The sequence below is a fragment of the Chiloscyllium plagiosum genome, unplaced genomic scaffold, assembly GCF_037043375.1.
Source record: "Chiloscyllium plagiosum isolate Xiang-an unplaced genomic scaffold, Cpla_swu_hap1 HiC_scaffold_6, whole genome shotgun sequence".
NCBI lineage: Eukaryota > Metazoa > Chordata > Chondrichthyes > Orectolobiformes > Hemiscylliidae > Chiloscyllium > Chiloscyllium plagiosum.
Genome location: NW_028270144.1, coordinates 69,306,855 through 69,332,193, shown reverse-complemented (window position 1 = coordinate 69,332,193; position 25,339 = coordinate 69,306,855). Strand labels below are relative to the sequence as shown.

Sequence of the window (25,339 nt, the reverse complement as noted above, 5' to 3'; positions counted from 1 at the left end):
TGGTTGATCTAGAACCCAATGCTCTAATGATCTGCTGCCATGGGTACAAATATTACCAAACTAGATAATGAAAAGTCTGGAATTAACAATAGTGAGCACACAACCATTGTCGATCATGAACCCTTCTGATTTATCAACGCCCTTAAGGGAAGAAAATGTATCATCTTGACCTGGTCTAGTCTACATGTGATTCCAGACCCACAGCAATACGGTTGATCCTTAACTGCACTCTGAAACGGCCTAGCAAGCCATCCTAGAATCCCTACAATGTGGAATGAGAAAATATCAATACAGACTGCATGTAGCCCATCAAGTCTGCACTGATTCTCCGAAAAGCATTCCACCCAGACACCCTCCATCCCCATAACCCCACATTTACCATGATTAAGCCAACCACCTGCACATTCTTGGACATGATGGGGCAATTTAGCATGGCCAGTCCACCTGACTGTTTGAGGAAACTGGAACACTCAGCAGAAATCCATGCATATACTGGGAGAACAGACAGTTGCCCAAGGTTAGAACTAAACCCAAGTCCCTAGCACTATGAGGCACATTAGCCACTGTGCCACCATGCTGCTCAGTTTCAGAGCAATTGGTGATGGGCAATAAATGCTGCATAGCCAGAAACACCCACATTCCATGCATGAGCAGAAGAAAAGTTTTCAAAAGTACCAAAATACCTCACTCACAACACCATTTTATATTTGTAAACTTACCAGCTATTTCACTAGGGTGAGGCATCCATGCTTCAGCTAATTCTATTCTAACTGGATGTGTGTATACATTATTTTGCATCAAACTCATTGATTAACACAAAATGTTAGAATTAAGGCAATTGATAAAACAATGAGTGGGAAAGTTAGGAAGTTTATTTACGTAGTGAGTTGGTACGATCTGGAACTAACTCCAACTTTTAAAAATGGAATTAAATAAATACCGAAAGAGAGAAAATCAAAAGGCTATGTAGAAAGCACGGAGCAGATTTTTGTGTGTTGTATAATCCAGTGAGAAACTGGAAACTGTGGCCCCCATTTTCATTTCTGAACCCACATATTGCATTTTGGATCTTTTTGGTCTCTATGGCTTAAGGTCATATTGAATCATGTTCTTACCATCAGAGAATGAAATTAATTCTGTCTATCAGTCACCATAATGTAACAATATCTTGACAGCTGTGATATGTGGTGTGTCTGAAAGTCCTATAACTGCTCATGCACTCTTATTCAGTGCACTCTTATTCCTAATTAGGAATAGCAGCTAGTTTAGTTTTTATGGAAGAAACAATATTTTGTTCCTGTTAAATGAAAAGCTGTTGTATGAACTTCGATTAAGACCAATCAAGAGAAAGCTGACCTCTGATATATTCTGACGTTCTTTCAAAACATGCCATATAAATTGCAAAGAGTAACTGGCATTAAAACCTCCATTTTACCTACAATATCTATAACCCTCACTGCTGTCAGCAAAATACTCAGTTATGATAGTTTCCATTCTTTTGGAAATACTAAAATGGAAGATTTGTGAAATGAAATGAAAGATTTCACACATGATTTTTGTATCAATCACAGTTCATCTTGTCAATCATGATGTCTCTGTGTCACTGCATCCAATGTCAAGGTAAGAAGCCGACAATTTGTTTATAGCAATCAGCTACTCTACCCGACCATCACCCAGTTAATGTCTTGTTCATTCAGAAACCTGGCTCTATCAGCCTCGCTGAACATTCAAATATTTATTCAGGTAGATTGAATTGAATTACTTGATACATCAGCAGTCAGCTAATATTGTTCTACAGCTCAGGAGGAACTTTGTAATTGTAAAAAATATATTGCTAACTTTTGTTGAAAATCATAAAATCCCTACAGTATGGAAGTCCATTGGGCCCATCAGGTCCACATTGCCTCTCCAAAGAGCATCCCACCCAGACTCACCCCAAGCCCAGTAACCCTGCATTTCCTGTGGCTAATCCACCTAGCCTGCACATCTCTAGACACTATGGGCAAATAATGTGGCCAATTCTACTAACCTGCACATCTTTGAAATGAAGAAGGAAACTGCAGCACCCAGAGACCAAACCAATGCAGACACGAGGAGAATGTGCAAACTCCACACAGACAATCACTTGAGACTGAAAATAAACCTGGGTCCCTGGGTGCTGTGAAGCAACAGTGCTAACCACTGAGCAACCATGCCGCCAAATTAAATCATTAACAATTTATTCTACATAGGCATCCACAAAACCCAATTCAGCTGTCATGTGTTTTTCTGTGTATGCTAACTTTAGTGGAAAGTAGATTTGAGTATATCAGGTGGTTTTGGCTCTATATTCATGTTTATTTTCTTGTTTAAATTAGCAAATGAAGGAATGCATAATCTCCATTTCCTTGAGTAAAGTGCAGAAGATTAGTTTATGAGTGAACCTGCCTTTCAGTTGTCACTGCAAAAGGATTTAATACTTTAAATTATGTTGACTTAGACTGGTGGACCTGTTTATTATGTTGAGAGGAATTTTTAACTAAATATCAATGAGACTATTCTGGTTGAACAAGTAAACTTGTTCAAATGTGTGACTGGAATTGGAAAAAGAAAGTGAGACAGTTTGACCAGCAGGTGATAGAAATTTAGCTCAAAAGAGAACTAAGCATTACAAAGGAAACACTTATTCTGTTAGAAAGGTAGTTAAAGATTAATTATGGTGACAGCTTACATCATTTTGTTATCTATGCAATAGTTACTAATATACACTGGCAAAGTATTCCTATCATATACTTATGAAGATAATTGTAATGCTTCCATCATATGGCACACTCTTGAAAGATATCATTGCAAATCATGCAGAATTCAGTTGTGTGATTCACAACCAAATCCATGAATGTTTTTCAAACAATATTCATATTCTACTCCAATCCCTGTTAAATTGTTTTAGTTTCCATTGGGGTTTAAAACTTTATACTAAACTTGCCCGTGAATACCACCCTCACTGGAATTTCTAAACATTGTAATTTTGTTTTCTAAAGAATTTATAGATGGAAGTCATAGTAATCAAGCATTGCCTAATGTTTAAGTTTATCTCTACCATCGCTGGCATAAAATATTAGCTTAGCAAACATTTATGGAGAAGTAGCCCACAGCAGTGTCTCAATGCCTTTGCTCAATTAGATCTGCAAATTGCAAGCTCCCTTGGCATATATATTTGCCCCATTCAGAAAACAATTAACACTGTCTAGTAAGTATCTGGCCTTTTGTAGGATAACTTGTCCTTACTGGAGGCAAGATCAACTTCTCACAATATACCAAGTCCCTGGAAACCACAGTCAATGCTAATTTAGTCAAGCTTTTCCTTCAGGAGACCTTGGCTAAAAGCAATTACATTGCAAACAAGCTAAATATTACTGCAAAGAATCCACCTGCTGCCAATTCTTCCCATATATTTACATACTATTATCTGTAAGGAAAGCATGTTAGTTCTATCCAATCAATCTAACTACAGAGCCATAAATCCTAATTTTTATAGTATGTGTCAGTGAAATTCTGCCAGTTAGAAATTCGAACCAAGGAATTAAAATTTGAATAAACTCAAATTGATTTATTCATTGTTTTAATATTATAAGACAGAAATGTTGAAAGTTATGAACAACTTGAACACTCTTAAACAGGTTTAGTTAATTGTATGTGGGTCCAATAGATATTTTCAACCCTTATAGTGCAAACTTTGAACAATTAGCAATGTCATTTAAAGGTTGTATTTATTGACAGTAAAACTGGAATTTAGTTTTGTAAGTTCCAGTTAGTGTTCTTGCCTTCTCATTTATATTTGATCAACGTGATGAAAGGTGCATAATTTATGTACATTAATACATTTTTAAAAGAGATTGGATTTCAAGCTCGTGGCACAAAGGTGATGGTCCATTTTTGTGAAGAGGTGTAAACGTTAACTAGGTCAATCTCCTCAGAACTTTAATCTTAAACCAGTAAGTGCTTCCTGGAATGTTAATGGGAGTCTTTGTTTATGTTATGGGGCTTTGTGATCAGGGAGAGAAGACATCAAGCCATCAGCTTAGCAGAAACTAGGCTAAGGAATTTTTGGGGGGGCAGTTTGAAGGATAATATAAGAAGAGATACTCGGATTATCCAGCTTTTAGAATTAGAATTCTGAAATTGAAATGTTATAGCTGGAGTTAACTCAGATATAGTTTGAAATGAAGACTTCAGTTAGAAGAAACAGGGAGAGAAAGTAAGGACAACAGGAAAATGGAAAGTGAGAAGTGGGAAAAACAGAGACTAATGAAAGAGGAGATGGAAATAAAAGCTCCAAAGAAATAAGGAATTAGACAATATGATTTGGCTGTAGAAAAGCTGAGTAAAGAAGGAAAGAAGTATCTGAGAGGATGATTCCCAATTTCAATGAGGGATTTGATTTAAATAAAAATCACTAATTATAGTTCAAATTTACTGATTAGATTACTTACAGTGTGGAAACAGGCTCTTCAGCCCAACAAGTCCACACTGACCCTCCAAAGGAACTGGGACAGCTTGTTTTCCATTAAAGGTGTAGGCTGTTTCTTTCAGCTTGCTGTCAAAGATTAGATTACTTACAGCGTGGAAACAGGCCCTTCGGCCCAACAAGTCTACACCAACCCACAACCCAACCAGACCCATTCCCCTACATTTACCCCTTCACCTAACACTACAGGCAATTTAGCATGGTCAATTCACCTAACCTGCACATTTTTGGACTGCGGGAGGAAACCCACGCAGACATAGGGAGAATGTGCAAACTCCACACAGACAGTTGCCTGAGGTCGGAATTGAACCCGGGTGAAGCCTTGTGAGGCAGCAGTGCTAACCACTGTGCCATCGTGCCACCCATTGGAGGATGGTGTCAAAAGATATTTCACCTTCTTGAGAAAGTAGCTGGAAAGATGAAATGATGTTTGGATTTTAATGTTGCAAAATGCTTTGACATTTACAGCTATAACTGTGTCTACCAGTTTGTCGTAAGAACAATCTGCAGTTTATGAAATTGTTAAAAAGACACACTTATCAATTAAAGTTTAGGATTATAGACTTAATAAGACATTTGTAGCATTTGCACAGGCAAAAGAAATGCTGTGTGATGAGCGCTTTTTAACACAAGGGCTAAAGAAATATTTTGAGAACGTATGAGAAAATATGATTCTGGAAGAAGTTAGAAAGAGTATAACTGCAAACCTAAAAATTTAAATGAGCATCAAGTATGAAAGATCAGAGAAACAACACTTCTAGCAGCTATATATGATATATTGCACATGTGGGGAAATGGTCATGTGGGAATCCAGAAGGAAATTGGAGGAATAGAAAATCTGCAGATGGAAGATGTGCTGATTTTGGGGAACAAACAGAAGGAACTAAAGTAAGAAAGGAGAAAGGCTCGAATCAAAGATGATATAAAGAAAATAACATACTTCCATTGTAATTAAATTGAACAAACCAAAGCCAATTATTTGAAGTTGAATAGGGGACAGAGTAAGAACATCTAAAGAATCCTCCGAAAAGGTAGCAACAGAAAAGGAAATTGGTATTAAAACTGCAGCAATAGTCCAAAGAGGACATTTTCTTAGAATATACTAAAACAAAATGGAGAAACGACTCCAGTCATGAAAAAAATTGACTATTTTATGTCAAAAAAGCAAGGTATTTTCTTATGCTTGAGATCAAAAAGGTAAACCAATAAGATACTCAGAGACAATGAAGCAAGTCAGTTACTGATTGCTGGCTGATTATATTATTTGTCTTCAAGAGGAGCTGATGAAGGAGGGAATGGAAATTGCAGGTATAAATGGAGGTGAAAAACCAATCCCATTAGACAGAGTTGGATTAAAGATTGACTTGGCGAATGAAGAGATTGCAGTGGGAGTAGTGAAGAAGGAATTGAATTTATCTTGGGAAATAACTTGGATGGCTCAGAAACATTGATACTACTGAGGATAGACACTATATGAACAAAACTCTAAAAAAGGGGTTTGATCCACTCAAGTCTTTGATAAAGGTGAAGACCACGAGCTGCATGGTCTACTCTATTCTATTGTGATAGAGTCAAACTAGAGAAATTAGATCAAGTGAGGGAAGAGGTTAATTTCTTGAAGGACCATGACATTTTTGAACTGATTAATAGTAGCTGGAGCTCACCTATTGTGATGGTGCTGAAATCAGACATGCTGCAAAGATTTTGTATCAATTATTTAACAGTCAACATGGTCTCAAAAGTGGACTCAGTGTATTACAAGATTGCAGCACTGCATTGAAAGAATTGAACATTACTGAGCAAAAAAAGCCAAAGAAATATCATCAGTTTCTGCAACTCTGGTTGACCTTCATCAGTGCAAAGTCAGGCCATTTGGAATGGAAAATGCACTGGCAGAGTTTCAATGATCAACTATTAAAGAATTATGTAACTGCATGGTTCACATGGTCAGTATGGTTGTTTTCAAACCTGGCAAGTTCATTTATATCCTTTGGCTCAACTGTTTGATCAACTACACACAGCTAATTGGATAGAAATCTGGACAAATGTAAATTTGCAAAAGCAGAAGTGACTTTTTTGGTAACATAATGAGGCATGGCTAACTGCATCTACAGAGGTGAAAATAAAGGACTGTTTTGGATTTCCCTGTGTGTAGGACACTATGCAAAAGTTTGAGATATTTTGATGACCGTATTTTATTGGAAGTTTGTACTAAATTTCAGCATTGTCTTGGCTCCTTTAATGAATCTGTTAGAGAAAGGCATAACATTTGGATAGACACAAGGCTGTCAGAGTGTCTTTGACAACTTGAAAGCAATTCACCATGTTAGCAGTGCTGAATAATGAAAAGCCATTCAAACTGGCTGTCGAAGCCAGTGGCAATAGTTTTGTGCCATTTCACTACATGATGTTGAGATGTTATTGAATGGTCTGTCAAGTTTTTTTCATAGAAACTGACGACCTGTCAACGGAAATACTTGACAGTGGAAAAGGAGCCACTAAGTCTTGCATTAGATCGACAACATTTTGAGCTATGCATCAACAACAATGTGGTGGAAATCATTATTTATGGATTATATCACAATCCCTTGAATTATTTTGGGATAAAAAAACTCTGGGTTTTTAGTGGTACTCATTTTTCTTTGGGAGGAGCACATGTTATGAAATGTGTTTAAATATATAATCATTTTTAATAGATTGGATTACAAATTAGCGGCATATGGATGTTGGTCTATTATTGTGGGGGGATGTAATAATGAACTAGGTCAGTCTTTCCATAATGATGATCTTAAAACAGAGTGTGCCCACTGAAATATTAATAGAAGTTTGCTTGAACTATGGGGGTTTACAATCAGAGAGAGAAAATATCAAGCCATCAGCTCTGCAGAAACTAGGATTTTAGTGATTGTAATGAGGTCAGCCAGTTGGCCAGCATAGAATATGAATTGTCTGATTGGGGGTATTAATCTGATCTAATAGGGAGACCTGACTGCAGTCAGAAGCAAGTATAGATTCTCTTAGTAAAGGAGATTGTTTAGTGCAGTCAAAGAATTGAGTTTCCTCAATGAAAGAGTGTAATTTGTGAAAATTCCAGATCAGAGGTGTTTGGTTAGAAAAGTACATAGCTTGTTCAAACTGAGAAACGTGGAGATTTCAATTGTCTGAGTCAAAGAAAAAGAGTTCCTAACTCACATGACTGGAATTGAGAAGAAGGAGTTAATTCAATCCTCCTGATTAGATGGGAAAGGGATATTGTTCTGGTTTTCAGTAACTTTAAAATGATGGTGTTGATGAGATGGTGAGATTTTGTTCTGCCATGTGTTTTGAAATATTTCAATCTATGTTATATAGCTCAGTTTATTTTATTTTCCTTTTGTTTCCTTTGTACAATAAATTTCTGTTTTATTGTTAAAACCAAATCTGCAGTCTTGAGTGTTTGTGTATTGGTAAAAGGTTATCAATGTTAAGAAAAATACTAAATATGATCTATGAAACTAGATTTCATTCTGGGATCTGACTTGACCTATTAGTAATATAGTTGGAATCCACATCAATTTGATATGAAATTATATGCTTTTTAGGAAGTGTTGATAGCAACAATTAGTTTGCTCACTAAGTGGTGCATATAAAGTGAATTACAAGTATAAGCTTTGAAGATCATTATATACAGATCGATGATCAAGGACAATGGCACTATTATCTGTGAAACTTAAAAATAAGGAAGAACATTTTGATGACTGATCACAATTTTCTTCATGAGAAACACAGGTGATGGTCAAAAGCCATAATGACAGGATCACCAAGGTTGAAAACTAAAAAGAAACAATTCATACTTATATTACATCTACTTTGAGCTCAAGATTTCCAAAGTGAGTTACTGTCAATGAATTACTTTTGAAGTGTCATTGTGACACTTATAAAATGGTTGAAATGCAACAGCCTTTTTTCCATAGAGTATAGGCAATAAGCAAAGTGAAAAAAAGACTACATTAAATGAGGGACATATGTTGAGTATGAAATTGAGCGAATTACCCTATTCTCCTTTGAATAGTGCTGTAGGGATATTTTCCATACATTTGAGAGAACAAATGAAGCTTAGGCTTAAGTATTATCCTTCAGGTGATGCATTGTGACAGTGTGGCACTCTTTCAGAGGTGCAATATCTGCCGAAATTACATACTAGAGCCTCTGGAGTGCTACTTGAATATATTATCTTTCAAGTCAGAAGTGAATCTGTTTCCACTGAGCTAAGACTGACATCTTGTAGTGAAAAATACATAAATCAGGATATAGTGGTAACAAAATTGAATTTATTATTTCATAATTAAGCTTCTGTTCATTCCAAATTATATTTTATGAGATTCTGAATATTTACATTTCAGTAGAATATAATTTACTTTGCTGTCATACATGAAGTTTATGCAGTAAACGTACTATAGGTTCTGACTGAGGAACAACTGCATCATAAATTGTACACTTTGCAAGCCATCAATATTCCTAAAATAAATAGGGTAAAAATAGCAGCTGTAAAAGGAAAACTATACAAATAAAGATGACCACCAGAAAGACCTATTGTCTTTCTTAAATGGTACATCATATGCTCAAGTTCTTGGGCTATTTATCAAAAAACTGAAGGAACTATGGATGCTGGAAATCAGAAACAAAAACAGAAACAGAAATTGTTGGAAAATCTCAGCAGGTCTGGCAGCATTTGAGGAGAGAAAACAGTTAATGTTTCAGGTCCAGTGATCCTTCTTCAGTTGTACTGAATTTTTCCAGCAATTTCTGTTTTTGTTTTTGTTTCTGATTTCCAGCATCCACAGTTTTGTGTATTTGACTCCTCCCATATGATGGACTATCTCACTACAGTAAGTCCCTCCATCTAGTGGCCTTGTAGCCTAGCCAAGAGTCTTTGAAGCTTGATAAGATCAAGGGTAGACAGATATAAGTAACTTAGGAACAAAAACAAAAACAGAAATTGCTGGAAAATCTCAGTGTACATGGCAGCAGCTGTGGAGAGAAAACAGCTAATGTTTCGGGTCCATTGACTTTTCTTAAGTTCTACTGAGTTTTCCAGCAATTTCTGTTTTTGTCTTTGTTCCTAAGCTACTTATGCCTGCCTACCCTTGATCTTATCAAACTTCAAAGGTTCTTGGCTAGGCTACCAGGCTGCTAGATGGAGTGTCTTACTGTAGTCAGATAGCCCATCATATGGGAAGAGTCAACACACCACAGCATGTCACATTGTAAATAAACTTCCTGTCAAACATTTGTGTCTGGAACTGATGACAGTCCAGGAAAAGATCAAGAATGTTCCAAGTGAGTGAAACTTCTTGCCAGAAAAGAAACTGAAGGTTTTAAAGAAGTCCAAGAAAATGTACACAAATGATTAACAGTGCTGCCAGCATGCAATCCTTTCATCTAGGAATGTTTTTGGTTCTCCAAAGTAGACTGCAAATATTTAAATCTTTGAGTGCTTTCTGATTTTTGCTACATTTTGGACTGATTGCAGCAAATTAACAACTTCCTGTTGTTCTTTGATCAGTTCTGGAGAGGGTTGATGAGGGCAGTGCCATGAATGTTGAGTAGCTATATATGAACTGTAAAACAGCACATGGGATTAAAGAGGCAACTTCAGTATGGACATAAAAACTTCTAAGGAACAGAAAGCAGAAAGTAAAGGTGTTTCTCCAGATTGAAATAAAATATACAGGGGGTTTGCAAAAAGGACTTCAGATTTTTAAGTATTTTAACGACTTATAATTGGGCATATGTCAGAATTTCAAAGGTTTCATAGCCCGAAAATTTAGAAAATTTGGTAAAGAAGGAGTAGGATAGGAATGGTTGATTAGTCCAATGGGTAGACTCATTGCAGAATGTAATTTAACAGAGAGAAGTATGTGGTGGCTTATTATGACAGGAAGAATGACAAGAGGCAATTTCAACTAAACAAAGTGATTTTATAAGTGGGGCAGGCACAATGAAAGCTGGGGTGAACATATCCAAATCTTTAAAGATGGTACAGCAACTTGGGAAGACTGTTTTAAAGAATAGAATCAGTTATAGAGGAATTGTGGAGAAAAACAAGGAAATGACATTAAATTGGTTAGGGCATAGCTGAAATACTGCATTCATTTCTGGGCATCACACTTCAAATTGATGGCAAGACCTGAGAGAGTACACAAAATCATAGAATCACATAAGTATTATGGCATAGAAGGAATCTGTTCAGTCCATCCACCTGCACCGATTTGTTAAATAAGCATCATTACCTGATGCCAATCTCTCGCTTTATCCCCGTATTGGGCACATTATTTTTATCCAAATAATTATCAAATGCTCTCTTGAATGCCTCAGTTGAACCTGCCTCCACCAGGCAGTTAATACCATATTCTAAGTACTCGCTGAGTGAAAAAATTCTTCCCCATTTCACCTTTTTTTTTGGAAATAACTTTAAATCCATGTCCTCTTGTTCTTGTTCCTTTTATGAGAGGGAACAGTCTCTCCATACCAATTCACCCAGCCCATGCATGATTTTGAAAACCTCTGTCAGAACTCCTTTTAGCCTTCTTATCTCCAAGAGAATAAATCCCCATATCTTCAAGCAATCCTCACAACTGAAGTTGCTCATCCCTGCAACCATTCTTGAAAACCACTTCTGTAATCCTTCCAATGCATCCACATCACTCCTATACTATGGAGCCCAGAACTGTACATGATACTCCAGCTGAGATCTAACTAATGTCCAAAACAAGCTCAATGTCATCTCCTTGCTGTTGTACTGTATGTCCCTATTAATAAAGCGAAGGAGACTGTATGCTTTATTAACAAATCTCTCCACTTGTCTTCCACAGTTCCCTCTGCTCCTGCACACTCTTCACCTTAGAATGATAGTTGCTATGTGTAACAGGCATCTGGAATGTCATTAGTGATGAGCAACTTACGTGGATAGATTGGGGAAGCGGGTGTCATTCTTCTTCGAACAGAAGGGTTAACATGACATGAGATGTTCAAAATTATAAATAGCTTTGAGTGAAAAATTAAGAAGAACTGTTTCTAGTAGTGGAATAATCAGTAATCATTTGGCAAACAAAACAGAGGTGACATGAGAAAACCTGTGTGTTGTTATTTGGAATGCACTGTCGCAGAGGGAAAAACAGTAAAAAAAAAAGTGGTATTACCAGTCTCATACAAACCCAGTGCAACTTTTAACTGAATCTGCATCACTATACATTCGACTACTATCAACTAAATCGGAAAATTAGGGTCAGGTAAGGGGTTATTCGCTGATGATTGCACAATATTCTACTCCATTTGTAATTCATCAGATAACGAAGCAATCCAGGACTGCATGGAACAAGACCTAGCCAACGTTCAGCTTTGGGTGATAAGTGGTAAATAGCATTTGCATCTTCCAAGTGCGGTTATTTACTATCTCAAATAGCAGAGAATCTAACCATGATTTGGAGATGCCAGTGTTGGACTGAAATGTACAAAGTTAAAAATCACACAATACCAGGTTATAGTCCAACAGGTTTAATTGGAAGCACTAGCTTACGGAGCACTGCTCCTTCATCAGGTGGTTATGGAGGACACAATTGTAAGGCACAGAATTTATAGCAAAAGCTTACATGTGATGTAACTGAAATTATACATTGAAAAATATCTTGATTGTTTGTTGAGTATTTCATCTGTTCAAATACCATGATAGTTTCACTTCTTTCATGTGTAAAGGTATTCAGGAAACCTTCTTTTGCAGCATTCATAACATGCACCATCTGGAAGAACAAGGGCAGCGGGTACATAGAAACACTTTCACCTACAAATCACATACCATCCTGACTTGGAAATTTATCACCATTCCCTAATGGAATAAAATCCTGGAACTACCTACAAACTGCACTGAGAGAGTACCTTGACCACACAGACTGCAGAGGTTCAAGAAGAAATCTCATCAGCACTTTCTCAAGGACAGCTAAAAATGAGATACGAGTACTCGCCAAGGCAATGATACCCACATTCAAATAATTACTAAGAAAAGAGGAAAACACTGGCATTAGCTAAACGAGTAGTTGTTATTTTGATTGAAAAACCCATTTCAAAAGAATATGACTGGACTCAAAACATCAATCTTGTGCCAACTGTACTTTAATGAAGTAAGATGAAATAGTTAAAGAGAGTGCTGCCAACGTTATATGATTAACTGTGGGGAGGTCTAAATTTTGTTTTATAATCTGTATAAGATACCATGGTTGGAGTAAAAATCAACAGAGAGAAATGTAGGGCAGTGGAAATACTCACAGGTAGCGGCATGTAAATCTGTATATTGCACCCATAGTTCTAAATGTGCTCAGTTACAACATTCAGGTCTCTGTATAAAATGTCAAGCAGAGAATGGGAACAGACAGATATCTTCTTCCAGCTAAATGTGCCTTATGGCTGATTTGCAAATCAGAAGTGTTGGCAGGAAACTGTTAAAAACTAAATCATTGTTGGAATCCCAAGTTAGCTAAAGGTGAAAAAATATTTTAAAAGAGAAAGGTGAATAAACTAATTTATGGATTAAGTTATACTACAATTTCAGACAATTATGCCTAATTAATAAGCAGAAAATATGACTTACCCTCTAATTACAAATAGAGATAACCTGCAGTTAGAATTCAAAGTTTAGCTATCATATCAAATAACCAGATATAGCATACTGATACCAAGATACTGGAAAATGCAAGGTCCCAGTCCACTGCTCTGTCTTTTTATCATATATTCTAAATGCTGCGATTGAAATAAACAGAAAACTCTCTAACTGACCCTTGTAGAAATATATCACTGTTCTGTGTACATTGTATGCATCAAAAGTTTCTCAGCTCACTTCAAACAACATTTGAGCATTTACAATTTGTTTTGTAGGTTATACACCTTCTAAACTTTTTTTGCCCAAAATGTTAGCCTGGGTCTCTGGATGATTAATCTAGTGACAATGCCACTCTCCTAATATCTCGCTAGGAATCAAGGTAGCTCTGGGAATCTGAGTTGGTCAGGAACATTAAAATGATAATCTATCTCAGGAGATGGTCACAGAGATACCCAAAAAGGGAAGAATCATGAACAGACCATGTGAAGATAAGGGAAGAGGAAATTGGAAGCAAAATCACTGAAATTTTCTAGTTCAGGACAAGTTAAGGAATTTGAATTGCTCCAAGTATTGGAAAATGAAATGAGGGAAGGAGCCTGAGGAGCACTGGAATAATGAATAATCTACCTCTCCCATAAAAAAGGCTGACATAGATAGGACCCATAACAACACATTTGGAAGTGAGGGTGAAGGAGAAGTTGATCAGAGTCAGAACAAGTTCCGGCAGGTAGAGCAGATACCGGTAGATGGGGATTGGATGGGCCTTGATTCAAGAAAGAGGTGAAGAGCTCTGAAATGATGCTGATGGGGACAAGTTGTTGGAGGATGGTACAGATACCTCTGGTAGAAGGCAATGATTGTATTCCTGTGCAACCTTGTGTGATAGAAAATTGCACTGTCGAAGATCACCATAGAAAATCATGACACCTGTGCAGTAGAAGGTTTGCGCTATCCAAACAGCGTCCACTATACGTCAATCATGTTATAGTCAGTTCGCCTTCACAAAATGCATGCTATACCAGAAATAGCTGTACATTCAAGATTGGATTGTGAAAGCAATGTAGATATTGGAAGAGTTGCAGAACTGGATGGGAAGATACCAGATAAGAAGAGGAAAAATAAAGATGAGATAGGAAGAAAAAGATTTTATGGGATAGGAATGGGGAGATACAATGGGTTTAACTGAGTCAGTCTTGTCTTTGCTTTATTCCTTTCTCCTCTTCTTATCTGCTAAAACAGTAGTGTCTGTCCCCATCTCTTCAGGGCATAAACCACATCTAGGATGTGAATATAGGTTTGCTCGCTGAGCTGAACGGTTCATTTCCAGACATTTCATTATTCTACTAGGTAACGTCTTCAGTGGACCTCAGACGAAGCAATGCTGAAAATTCCTGCTTTCTATTTATATGTTTGGGTTTCTTTGGGTTGGTGATGGCATTTCCTGTGGTGAAGTCACTTCCTGTTCCTTTACTCGGGGGTGACAGATGAGGTCTAACTCGATGTGTTTGTTGATTGAGTTCCGGTTGGAATGCCATGCTTCTCGGAATTCTCGTGCGTGACTTTGTTTGGCTTGTCCTGGGATGGATGTGTTGTCCCAGTCGAAGTGGTATCTTTCCTCATCCATATGTCAGGATACTAGTGAGAAAAGGTCATGTCTTTTTGTGGCTCGTTGGTGTTCATGTATCCTGGTGGCTAGTTTTCTGCCTGTTTGTCCAATGTAGTGTTTGTTACAGCCCTTGCACGGTATTTTGTAAATGACATTAGTTTTGCTTGTTGTTGGTATAGAGTTTTTCAAGTTCATTAACTGCTGTTTTAGTGTGCTGGTGGATTTGTGGGCTACCATGATGCCAAGAGGCCTGAGTAGTCTGGCAGTCATTTCTGAGATGTCTTTGATGTAGGGGAAAGTGGCTAGGGTTTCTGTATGTGTTTTGTCTGCTTGTTTGGGTTTGTTGCTGAGAAAACATATACAGAATTCAAATTCGACCTTCCAAATTGAATCACATCACATTCATCCAGGTTGAACTCCATCTGCCACTTCTCAACCCAGCTCTGCATCCTGTCAATGTCTTGCTGTAGCCTGCAACAGCCCTCGACACTATCTACAACACCAGTGACCTTTGTGTCATCGGCAAACTCACTAACCCACCCTTCCACTTCTTCATTCAAGTAATTTATAAAAACTACAAAGAGCCGAGGCCCAAGAACAGATCCCTGCGGGACACCACTGGTCACCGATCTCCAGGCGGAATACTTTCCATCCACTGCCACTCATTGTCTTTTTTCAGCCAAATTTCCCTGTATCCCATACCTCCTAACTTTCTGAATGAGCCTACCATGGAGAACCTTCAGAAAATGCCTTACTGAAATCTATATATACCACATCCACTGCTCAACCATTGTCAACTTGTCTTGTTACATCCTCAAATAACTCAATAAGGCTTGTGAGGCATGTCCTGCCTCTCACAAAACCATGCTGACTATCTTTAATCAAACTATGGTTTTCCAAGTAATTATAATTCCGATCTCTCAGAATCCTTTCCAGTACTTTGCCTATCACAGATGCAAGACTGACTGGTTTGTAATTCATAGGGATTTCCATATTACTTTTCTTGAACAGAGGAACAACATTCTTCTCCCTCAAATCATCTGGTACTATTCCCATGGAGAGTGAGGATGCAACGATCATCACCAGAGGCATAGCAGTCTCAATCCTCCCTTCACGTATTAACTTTGTAAAAATCTGGTCCAGCCCTGGGGACTTATCTATCTTGATGCTTTCCAGAATTTCCAGCACATCCACTTCCTTAATATCAATCTGTTCAAGCCTATTAACCTGTTCCATGGTGTTCTCACTATCAACAAGGTTCCTCGCTCTTCTGAATACTGAAGCAAAAGATCATTTAGGGCCTCCTCTACCCCTTTAGACTCCAGCCACAAGTTCCCTCCACTATCCCTGAAGGACCCTACCCTCTCTTTGATCATTCCCTTATTCCTCACGTTAAGTGTAGAATGTCTTTAGGTTTTCCCTAAGCCTTCCTGCCCCCTCCTAGCTCTCCTCAGTCCAATTTTGATTTCTTTCCTAGCTACCCTGTATTCCTCTAAAGCTATGCCAGATCCTTGTTTCCTCAACCTTAAGTAAATTTCCTTCTTCCTCTTGAGGAGAAACTCCTCTTGTCATCCAAAGGCTCCTTCACCTTACCATTCCTTGCCTGTCTCAGTGGGACAAAGTTATCCAACATTTGCAGCAAGTGCTCCTTAAACAGCCTCCACATTTCTGTTGTGCATTTCCCATAGAACAATTGTTCCCAATTTGTACTCCACAGCTCCTGTCTAATTGCAGTATAATTTCCCCTCCCCCAATTAAATACCTTCCCACACTGTCTGTCCCTATGAGGCAGTTGTGATCACTGTCACCATAATGCTCTCCCATTGAGAGATCTAATACCTGGCCTGGCTCGTTGCCTCGCACCCATTCCAATATGGCCTCCCCCCCTAGTTGGCATATCTATTTATTGAGTCAGGAATCCTTCCTGGACACACCTGACAAAATCCGCTCCAACCAGACCATCTGCACTAAGAAGGTTCCAATCAATATTGGGGAAGTTAAGCACAGGAAATCATGAGGACATGCAATGCATTCTGGAAGTTCCTGAATTGGCCTCTGCTCACTATACTTTTATCTAGATGCTTGAGAAGTAACCACATTTACTGTGTTGTCAGAGTGAGTGCTCACTTTTGGCAGTGGTCTATAATGGTGAACCAGAGGAAATTATATAGTGCAAAATTCACAGAATGTACTGAGATTTAAAGTGACTTGATAAGCTGACAAAATCAACACAGATAATTCATAGCATGCTTAACATGATGACCCTTGCTACTTCTGGTTGCTGGCATTTCATAGTAGCAACTATAATAGAAATTGTAGCTAAGGACTACAGAACAGTAGATAGTGAAGTGGGACTAATTGAGTTGCTTTGCTGAGAGCAGGCAAAGGTGATGGACCAAATGGCCTGCAGTGTTGTAAAAGTCTAATATTTTACTTTGAAAATTTTATTGCCAGAACAAACTCAAATACAACCAAATTCATAGAATTTCATTTTATGTTTTGTAAAAATTAATATTTTTTTACATGAAGTCCATAACCTGTATGAGTGTGTTGACTCATGCCTGCAGTGAGCAGATTGTGCACATGTACTCACAATATGGTAAATGTTTGTTATGCATCACATCCATCAGCACTGTTACAGTTCATGTCCCAAGTAAAAAATTTTCTCAGAGTCACCAGCTCATTACAAAAATAGTGCTAGTTGGATTTCAAAAAATGAATCTTCGCACACTGCAATGTCCTGTGAGATGTACATATTTCATAATACCCAGGCAGACTTTATTTGCATCTTTCTCTGATATGGCTTACTGACTATAAGCACAAAGTTTCTCTTTAATTATGAATTAAACATCAAAAATAAGCAACAAAAATGCTTCAGTAAGGAAAGTTGTAGCTCACAAGAAACAAGAATAATAATGTTAACAATCCATTTGCTCCACCGAGGAATGAACTAAATAATCTTATCCATTTAGACAATCCCAAAGACTTTCATGAATAATTTTACAGAAAAAATAAATATAAAGAACAATCTGGAAATATATTAAATACAGAGTTAATTTAAATTACCAGGGCAGATATGAAGGATGCACAGTTCCTTGTGTCACTGTTGAAATGGCACTTTTGTTCTGAATATTTGGATGGGATTTTTCATTCCCCACCATGCTGAGAAGACTGGCCAGTGGGTGTCACATCAATCAAATAAACCTTCAACCATGAGGTTCTCTCCCTTTAGGTGACACAGTGAGCATATCAGCAACAGGTTAGAAAAAATCAACTGCATTTTGTTACTGCCCTAGAATTTGAATTAATTTTGTCTTCCCAATTAACTTCTACCCAATTGAGAAACTTGACAATTTCTGAAACCCCAAAGCAAAAGGCAAATGTTTATTTGGAAACTGTACTTCTTCTGCCACTTATGCATAAGAATCTGCTGCTTTGTCCTTACAGCATTATGGCTCTAAAAGTTGCTCGCAGTCACTTGTGGCTGTCACATCTCCAAGGTCAGGCAACACTTCCAAGAGGTCTCAGGCAACCTGTCTCCCTGGGCCATCTTCAACCTGACTAGCACAGAGCAATTAAAAGGCACTTATGGCTGTGTGGCAGAATTTAGTAAACATTGCAAAGGGTGGCTATTAATAGCACGGAACTGTGAAAGCAGTAAGGGGAAGAAAGGAAAATTATTGTGCTCAAGTCTAGAATGTGGGGGTGGGGGTGGGGGTTGGGAAGAAGGGATGCTCCACTTAGCCCATGGGCTACGCCCCAGTGTACATGGGCATTGTTGGTCTGTCCAATGTGCAGGGAGGTCTGTCCAGGGCATTGTTCATACTGAAAACAACTATGCCTGAGGTGTGATCTAGGAGATTGGTGAATTGCAGGGAATGGAGGCAATTTTGTATTGTGGTTGGATAATTAGAACTTGGGATGGGACCTCGTGATCTTGTTGGTTGCAGGGTGGGGGAACACGGTCTGATCTAGGAACATCAGGGTACAAAAGGCTTTGAATAAGGGAGGCATATGGCTCAGCAGAAGCATTGGGACTTCAATGTCCAAGGGCCCCTGGGGAAGGACCTCAATGATGTCAATGATTGACAATGGAGCAATGAGAAGTGGATTGAGGGTCACGAGGTAATAGAGATGGTGAACCAGTGAGGCAATGGAACAAAACTGGGGAGAAATGGAGAGTCAAATGGTGGAATTGAAACTTGAACGGTCCTATGAGCAGCTGAATCTCTCCATTCTGAAAAGGTATCCACGTATTGTGTTATGCTTTGTCTAAGTACAAATGGCTGCAGCTGAATTAGGAAGAGTTTTTAGTTGGGGGGGTCGTGGAGTTATAGCTTGCATGCTTTGGCCAACTGACAGGGCCTGCGGTTAATCAGCAGTCCACTGGATGGATAACCAGATGCAGCTGTCTTCAACTCTTACAATGCCAGATATCAATAATCTTCCAAGGATCACATTTCAATCAGATCACTTGAAGTTAGAGATTTAAAGTAATTTTTTCCTGATTGTCACCCCACGTTCTCTGAGGATGCACTAAGCAATGCAGTAAGGGAGCTGAAAGCAATATAGAAACAACCCCATTAGCACGATCCAACCATCTAAAATGTGGCACGTTCTGGCACCTTGATTAGATGGCACTGCCACACTGCCATTCTTCTGTTCATCTTGGTCCTCAGAAGAAATCAGAGGCTTCGACTGCTCCAATTGCAAAAAGAAGAGCAAGACGTCTCTCAGCAGCAGCAGGAACAGGAGCAGCATGAGGCAGGATCAGCTACTGAACCAGCAGAAGCACCACAATCTGCACAAGGTGGCCCATGTAGATGGCAAATGATGGCCCAAAAATATATCTATATGGTTCAAAGCAGCTATCTCCATATGACAGATTATCAATGTCAGCAATGCCTCAGATTGTCCCGGGAAGCTGTCACCAACAGAAGCAGTCAAAATGATAAAAGGACTGGAAAAAATCCAGCCTCGTGCTGATATGCGGCAAGTAACAATCTTACTGCACAAGTGCCAGGCCATGACCATCTCCAAATGGAGAATCTCACCACTGCCCCTTGATGCTGACTGCCATGACCATCACTGAATCCCCACAATCAACATCCTGGAGGTTACCATTGACCAGGAACTGAAATGGACTAGCCATATAACTACTGTGGCTGTAAGTACATATCAGTGGCTAGGAATACTGCAGAAAGTGACTCACCTCCTGATTCCTCAGGGTCTGTCCATTTTTTAGTAGACACAAGTAAAGGGTATGATGAAATAATCCACACTTGCCACAGCTCCAACAAACTCAAGAAGTTTGACACCATCGAGGACAAAGCAGCCCACTTGATTGGTACCACATTCACAAAGATTCATGTCTTTCCCTGCTGTGTTCCATCTACAAGATACTCTACAGAAATTCACCAAGGTTCCTTAGATGGCACCTTCCAAGCCCATGACACTTGCATCTAGAAGGACAAGGCAACAGAACACCACGACCTGCAATTTCCCCTCCAATTCACTCACCATCCTTTGGAATTATATTGTTGTTCCTTCATTGTCATTGGGTCAAGATCCTGGAATTCCCCCATTAATGGCATTATATATTTACATAAAGGACGAGGATGACTGAGGTTCAAGAAGGTACTTAACTATCTCCTTCTCAAATGCAATAAGGTATGGGCAATAAATGCTGGTCAAGCCAACAATGTGCACCACCCCAACAGCAGGCCAGAGACTAGAAATATTGCAGCGAGTAATTCACCTGCCAATTCCCCAAAGCCTGTCCATCATCTACAAGACCCAAGTCAGGAGTGTGATGGAATGCTCTCCACTTGCCTGGATGGGTATAGTTCCACTCAAGAAGTTTGATACCATTCAGGACAAAGCAGCCCATTTGATTGGCACCATATCCACAAACATCCACTCCCTCTAACACCGATGTTCAATAGCAGTAGTGTGTACTATCTACAAGATGTACTGCAGAAATTGACCAAAGATCCTCAGACAGCATCCTACAAGCCCACGACACTTGCATCTAGAAGGACAGGGGCATCAGATACACAGGAACACCACCTACAAGCTCCCTTTCAAACCACTTACCATCCTGACTTGATAATATATCAGCATTCCTTCACTGTCACTGGGTCAAAATCCTGGAATGCTCTCCCTCGTGGTATTGTAGATCAACCCACAGCAGATGGACTGCAGCAGTTCAAGAAGGCAGCTCAGTACCATCTTCTCAAGGGCAACTATGGATGGGCAATAAATGCTGGCCATCTGGCAATGCCCACATCCCACAAATGAAAGAAAAGAGCCTAAAACTCATGATTGTATGACAATTCTCACTGTTTGTTTCCTAATGCGAACTGAAAAATGGAAAATCCAGCCTTTGGCTTTAAACATAATTTAGCGATCACTCATGATTGCATGCAGGGTAAAGATCAAGATATTACAGTGTTCAGAGCCAGGGTTATTTTCAATCATGACATAAATACATAATTCAGTCATAACTTTAATGCTACACATTATGATCTTATTCTTTTTCCACATTTATAAGAAAAAATGGCAAATACAATCATGCCATTTCTCCATCCCACCATTACTACATTGCAACAACTTCATTGGCTGGGAAGTCTCTACTCCTGAATGCATACAGAAGCTTTCATTATAAATGTAGACAAAACTTCTAAATGGAAAAAGTTGGCAATAAGAGAGTGCAAATGTCAAATTTTAACATAGTTTACAATCACGCCACTGATGCATTTTGAAATACCTGAAATGAAAGTGCTTACCCACTGTTGAAAGGGTTGTCACCAGGGATCACATGTGTGCTATCCTTGCGGATGAGGAATTTGACTCTGTCATAGAAGGATTGAAGATTTTGTTGTAAAGTTGGCATCTGTGTTTGCTGAATAACATCAAGAGGATCAGGTGATCCAAGACACAGAGGATTATCGTGACATAAAGGCTGAAGACAGCAGTCAGGATCCATGCAATCTATTAAGCCATCTGGGAGAGAAAGAACCAAAATATCTGTCACAAATTAATTAATATTCTTTAAAAAAGATGACTTGGGCCTATTAATACTGGAAGGCAAAAACTCTTCTTTCTAATTCACTGAGAGAGGGTTTATTCCTTCCAATTAAACATCAGACATCAACATCTCCATATATGTGTTATGATCCACTCTTTAAATATCTCAAGGAGGCTTCCATCACCAAATAATGTACAAAGAATAAACTTGTAGAATATGACATTTGGATTTGTTAGCAAAAAGGGAAGAACTTAAAAAGTGATTATGTTGGGGATAAATTCAGTTTTTGGCTTACATTTCACCTTACTAATCATATTCTTGACTACCCCAAGTTCAAACAGATTGGACAATGTACATTCATGCTGATGGGAATACAAACTAAAGGCAGGAAACAGAAAATATCCTCAGGCTTTTCTACTATCACAAATTGTAAATGGAGGAAGTGGAAGAGAAAACAGGGATGTGTAGACCGTGTAATGATTAAAACCTACATGTTTCAAGTTACAGAAATGGAAAATGAAGTTGGAAAAATTTATATGGAGATTTGCAGTGTTGTGAAAGAACCAAGGCTGAAAGGTAACTCCTGCCTAACATGGACACTTAGGGTCTATACAACTGGGTTACTGGGAGATACTAACTGTTAAATACAAATTAATGCTCCTAAGTTTTGAAATTGTAATTTACTAACCTCAGAGAATTTGTTTAAGCTGTATATCAGAAGGATAGAATACCCATCAAATGTTATGTATGAAACTTGGTTGAGAGGTACACTGACAAATGATCAAAAACCCTTGGGCAAAGATTTAGTTCAAAACAAAAGCTCTGATGCTACATATAGACTTCTCTCAAAGAATCAGAGCTTACTAAATGCAGCTGGGTGAAAACTTATAAAACTGCTCCTGACATGCACAATAAAAAAAAACTTATTTATCTCCATAGGAAAAAGATTCCATGTTGCAGTCTGCAATGTTGACAAAAAAATCAAGTAAGAAATGTATGCAGAATTCCTGAGGAGTGAAGCATTTTCAAATATTGGCCAAGTGGGATCTGGTTAAACTTTGCAGTTGCATTCACATAAATATTCATGAATAATAAATCAATATGATCATGATTATTTAAACAGGAACTACATGTTGATCTACACCTTTGGCCTCTTGTTGAACTGTCAAATGCACATAGCTTCTTACCTCCGTCATTATCTTTTCCATCACCACAAGCAGTTTCCATGGAGGTGTCACATCCAGCACCCCTCCAGCCCAGCTGACACATACAATGCCAACCATTCTGATCCAGTGTACATCGCCCATTTCCATTACATAGACCCGGGCAACCTTCTGTCAATAGAAACAAGTTTCAACATTCATATTTTTACTTTTTTGTTTTAAGTTGTCACAGTTCAGTATGGGACATATTGGGGTTGATCTTGAGTATGTGAACTACTGTAAAATGAACGATAACAAAACAATAGCCTGATTTATATCTCTCCTGCTTCCATTGAAGTCAATGAAAATAAAGCTTGGGAGTGATATAAAATGTCAAGATCTACTATATTGTTTTCTACATTCAGTTTTCAACATATACAAAACCAAAACCTGAAAGTTATTTTTCTCTACATTAAACTGTTTATGAAGTAAAGCTACCTTGGTGAACTGTTACAAAGTAATTTATTATCTGCTTCCAGGAGCCATGTTTTTGATTTATTTTTTATTCTTGCATGGGAATTGGGTGTCACAAGCAACACCAGCATTGGTTGCCATCCTTAACTTGCTCAGCCATTTGAAAGGGTAGTTCAGAGTTTATCACATTGTGATGGGTGTGGAGTTACATGTGGGTCAGACTAGGTTAGGATGATTTCATTCTCTAAAGCTTATTTGTAAACCAGATGGGTTTTATGAGAATTGTTTATCATTAGACCAGCTTTAAATTCCAGATATTATTGAAATCAAGTTTCACCATCTGCAATCTATGGGGTTCAAAGCCATATCCCCAGAATTTTAACCTGGACCTCTGGATTACTGACCCAATGACATTAAAGCTATGTCACCATCTTCTCCTTGTCTACAAACTTTGTGAAAGGGAAGTTCTGCAAGCTAAAAAGTAACTCTTCCCTTCCCAGTAAACTTAAATCTTTCATTGGATGCATCCACTAATTTAAAATAATAAATACCTGACCAACAGATTTTTTTCATTGTTACTGACAATTTTTCCAGACATTAGCAAGTGGGGAGACTGCACACATTCCATTAGTGGTAACAGCTTCTGTTTATTTTGGACATCCACACATATTGATAGTTTCTTCCTCGAATATGTGTTCCTATAGCTCCTTTAACCTTTGAAAATGCACTTATTCACACATATCCATACTGAATTAGTGGTCTATGAATTCCACTAGTTCATTGCATTTCTTTGAAATCATAAACAATACTTCTCATTACTTGGTAAATCTCCAACTTTTTACAAATTAATTTTAAATTGGGAGGTGTTCAGAATACACCACTCTCTTTGCCTTACCTTTGGGGACCATACATTCTGCTGCCTAGACTCCAAGGTCTGGATGAGTCTTATGCAGCATATAGCCCTAGCATATTCAGTCTCTCCCTATTGTTCAAACCCTCCATTTCCGGAACCTTCCTTGTAGATCTCTTGTGCACCCTTTCAAATTTAACACCATTTTTTTTGTGGGAAATAAAGTAGGGCTGAGTTTAAAGCACAAGTGCTTTTTGAGCTATTGTTTTGATCATGTTTACTTTGTCAAATCCTTTTTGACACAGTGTAAAAGTGATGGTTTAGAGTAATGCATGGACAGGTGTCAATTGCAATTTTAAAGTAAAAGTATGTGAATTAATGCATTTTCAAAGGAAAAAAGTACAATAGAAGTATACGTTGAAGAAAAATGAAGGGTTCTGCAGCCAACTCACATGGTGGCACATCCACTTTCTGGGCCATCAAGTGGGTAATTGTGCACTATGTAATTCCATCACTAGCACTGACACTTCATTTATGACTCTACATTGTGAGTCCTTTCATCCATTTCTTTTTGTAGGACTTCTTCCTCTCTCCATGCTTTGTCAAAGCATGGAGAATGTCTCAAATTAATTTGGAAGTGTGTACAGTGGGGACAATTCAGATTTTTCACAGCCTGCATCAAGTTAACTCTCTGCATCAGGCCAAGCTATGCAAAGAACTTTGAAAAATCGTTTTTAAAAATTTTTACCAGAGCATTTCAGTATTTCAGGATTTTAGCAAGAACAACAGAGAAATTGTATTCTTCTTGTGGACTTAGAAAACTGGAGCTAAAAATTACAATTAAAATTCAAATGAGAACTTTTTAAAAAACATATTGCAAATTCTGTACATTTACTTAAGTGTTGCTGAATCTCTGAGGAAACTGGGTAAAAATTAGACATTTATGAAACTTTATTTTCGAATTTGAAGGCAAGAACAAATTACAGTATCTCAGAGAACATTGTATCTTAACATGTTATTTATTATACTTAGAATTTTAAGAGTTTTAAATTATGTCTTTAGCATAAAGATTATGGATTACTGTTTATTGTCACTGGT

General features: G+C 38.1%; 1 protein-coding gene across 13 annotated transcripts in view; it reads right to left on the bottom strand.

The window, feature by feature from the left end:
* Window positions 1-25,339, bottom strand: part of tenm4 (teneurin transmembrane protein 4) — a 2,250,110-nt gene that overhangs the window by 100,095 nt on the left and 2,124,676 nt on the right. For 12 of the 13 annotated variants that reach the window (XM_087988070.1, XM_087988077.1, XM_087988078.1 and 9 more), the window contains 2 exons: window positions 22,963-23,109; window positions 21,534-21,750 (listed from right to left, as the gene is read on the bottom strand). In XM_087988070.1, the coding sequence (XP_087844196.1) occupies window positions 21,534-21,750; window positions 22,963-23,109 (364 nt within the window). The remainder of the gene's footprint in view (window positions 1-21,533; window positions 21,751-22,962; window positions 23,110-25,339) is intronic. The other variant, XM_087988076.1, reaches the window with a different exon arrangement.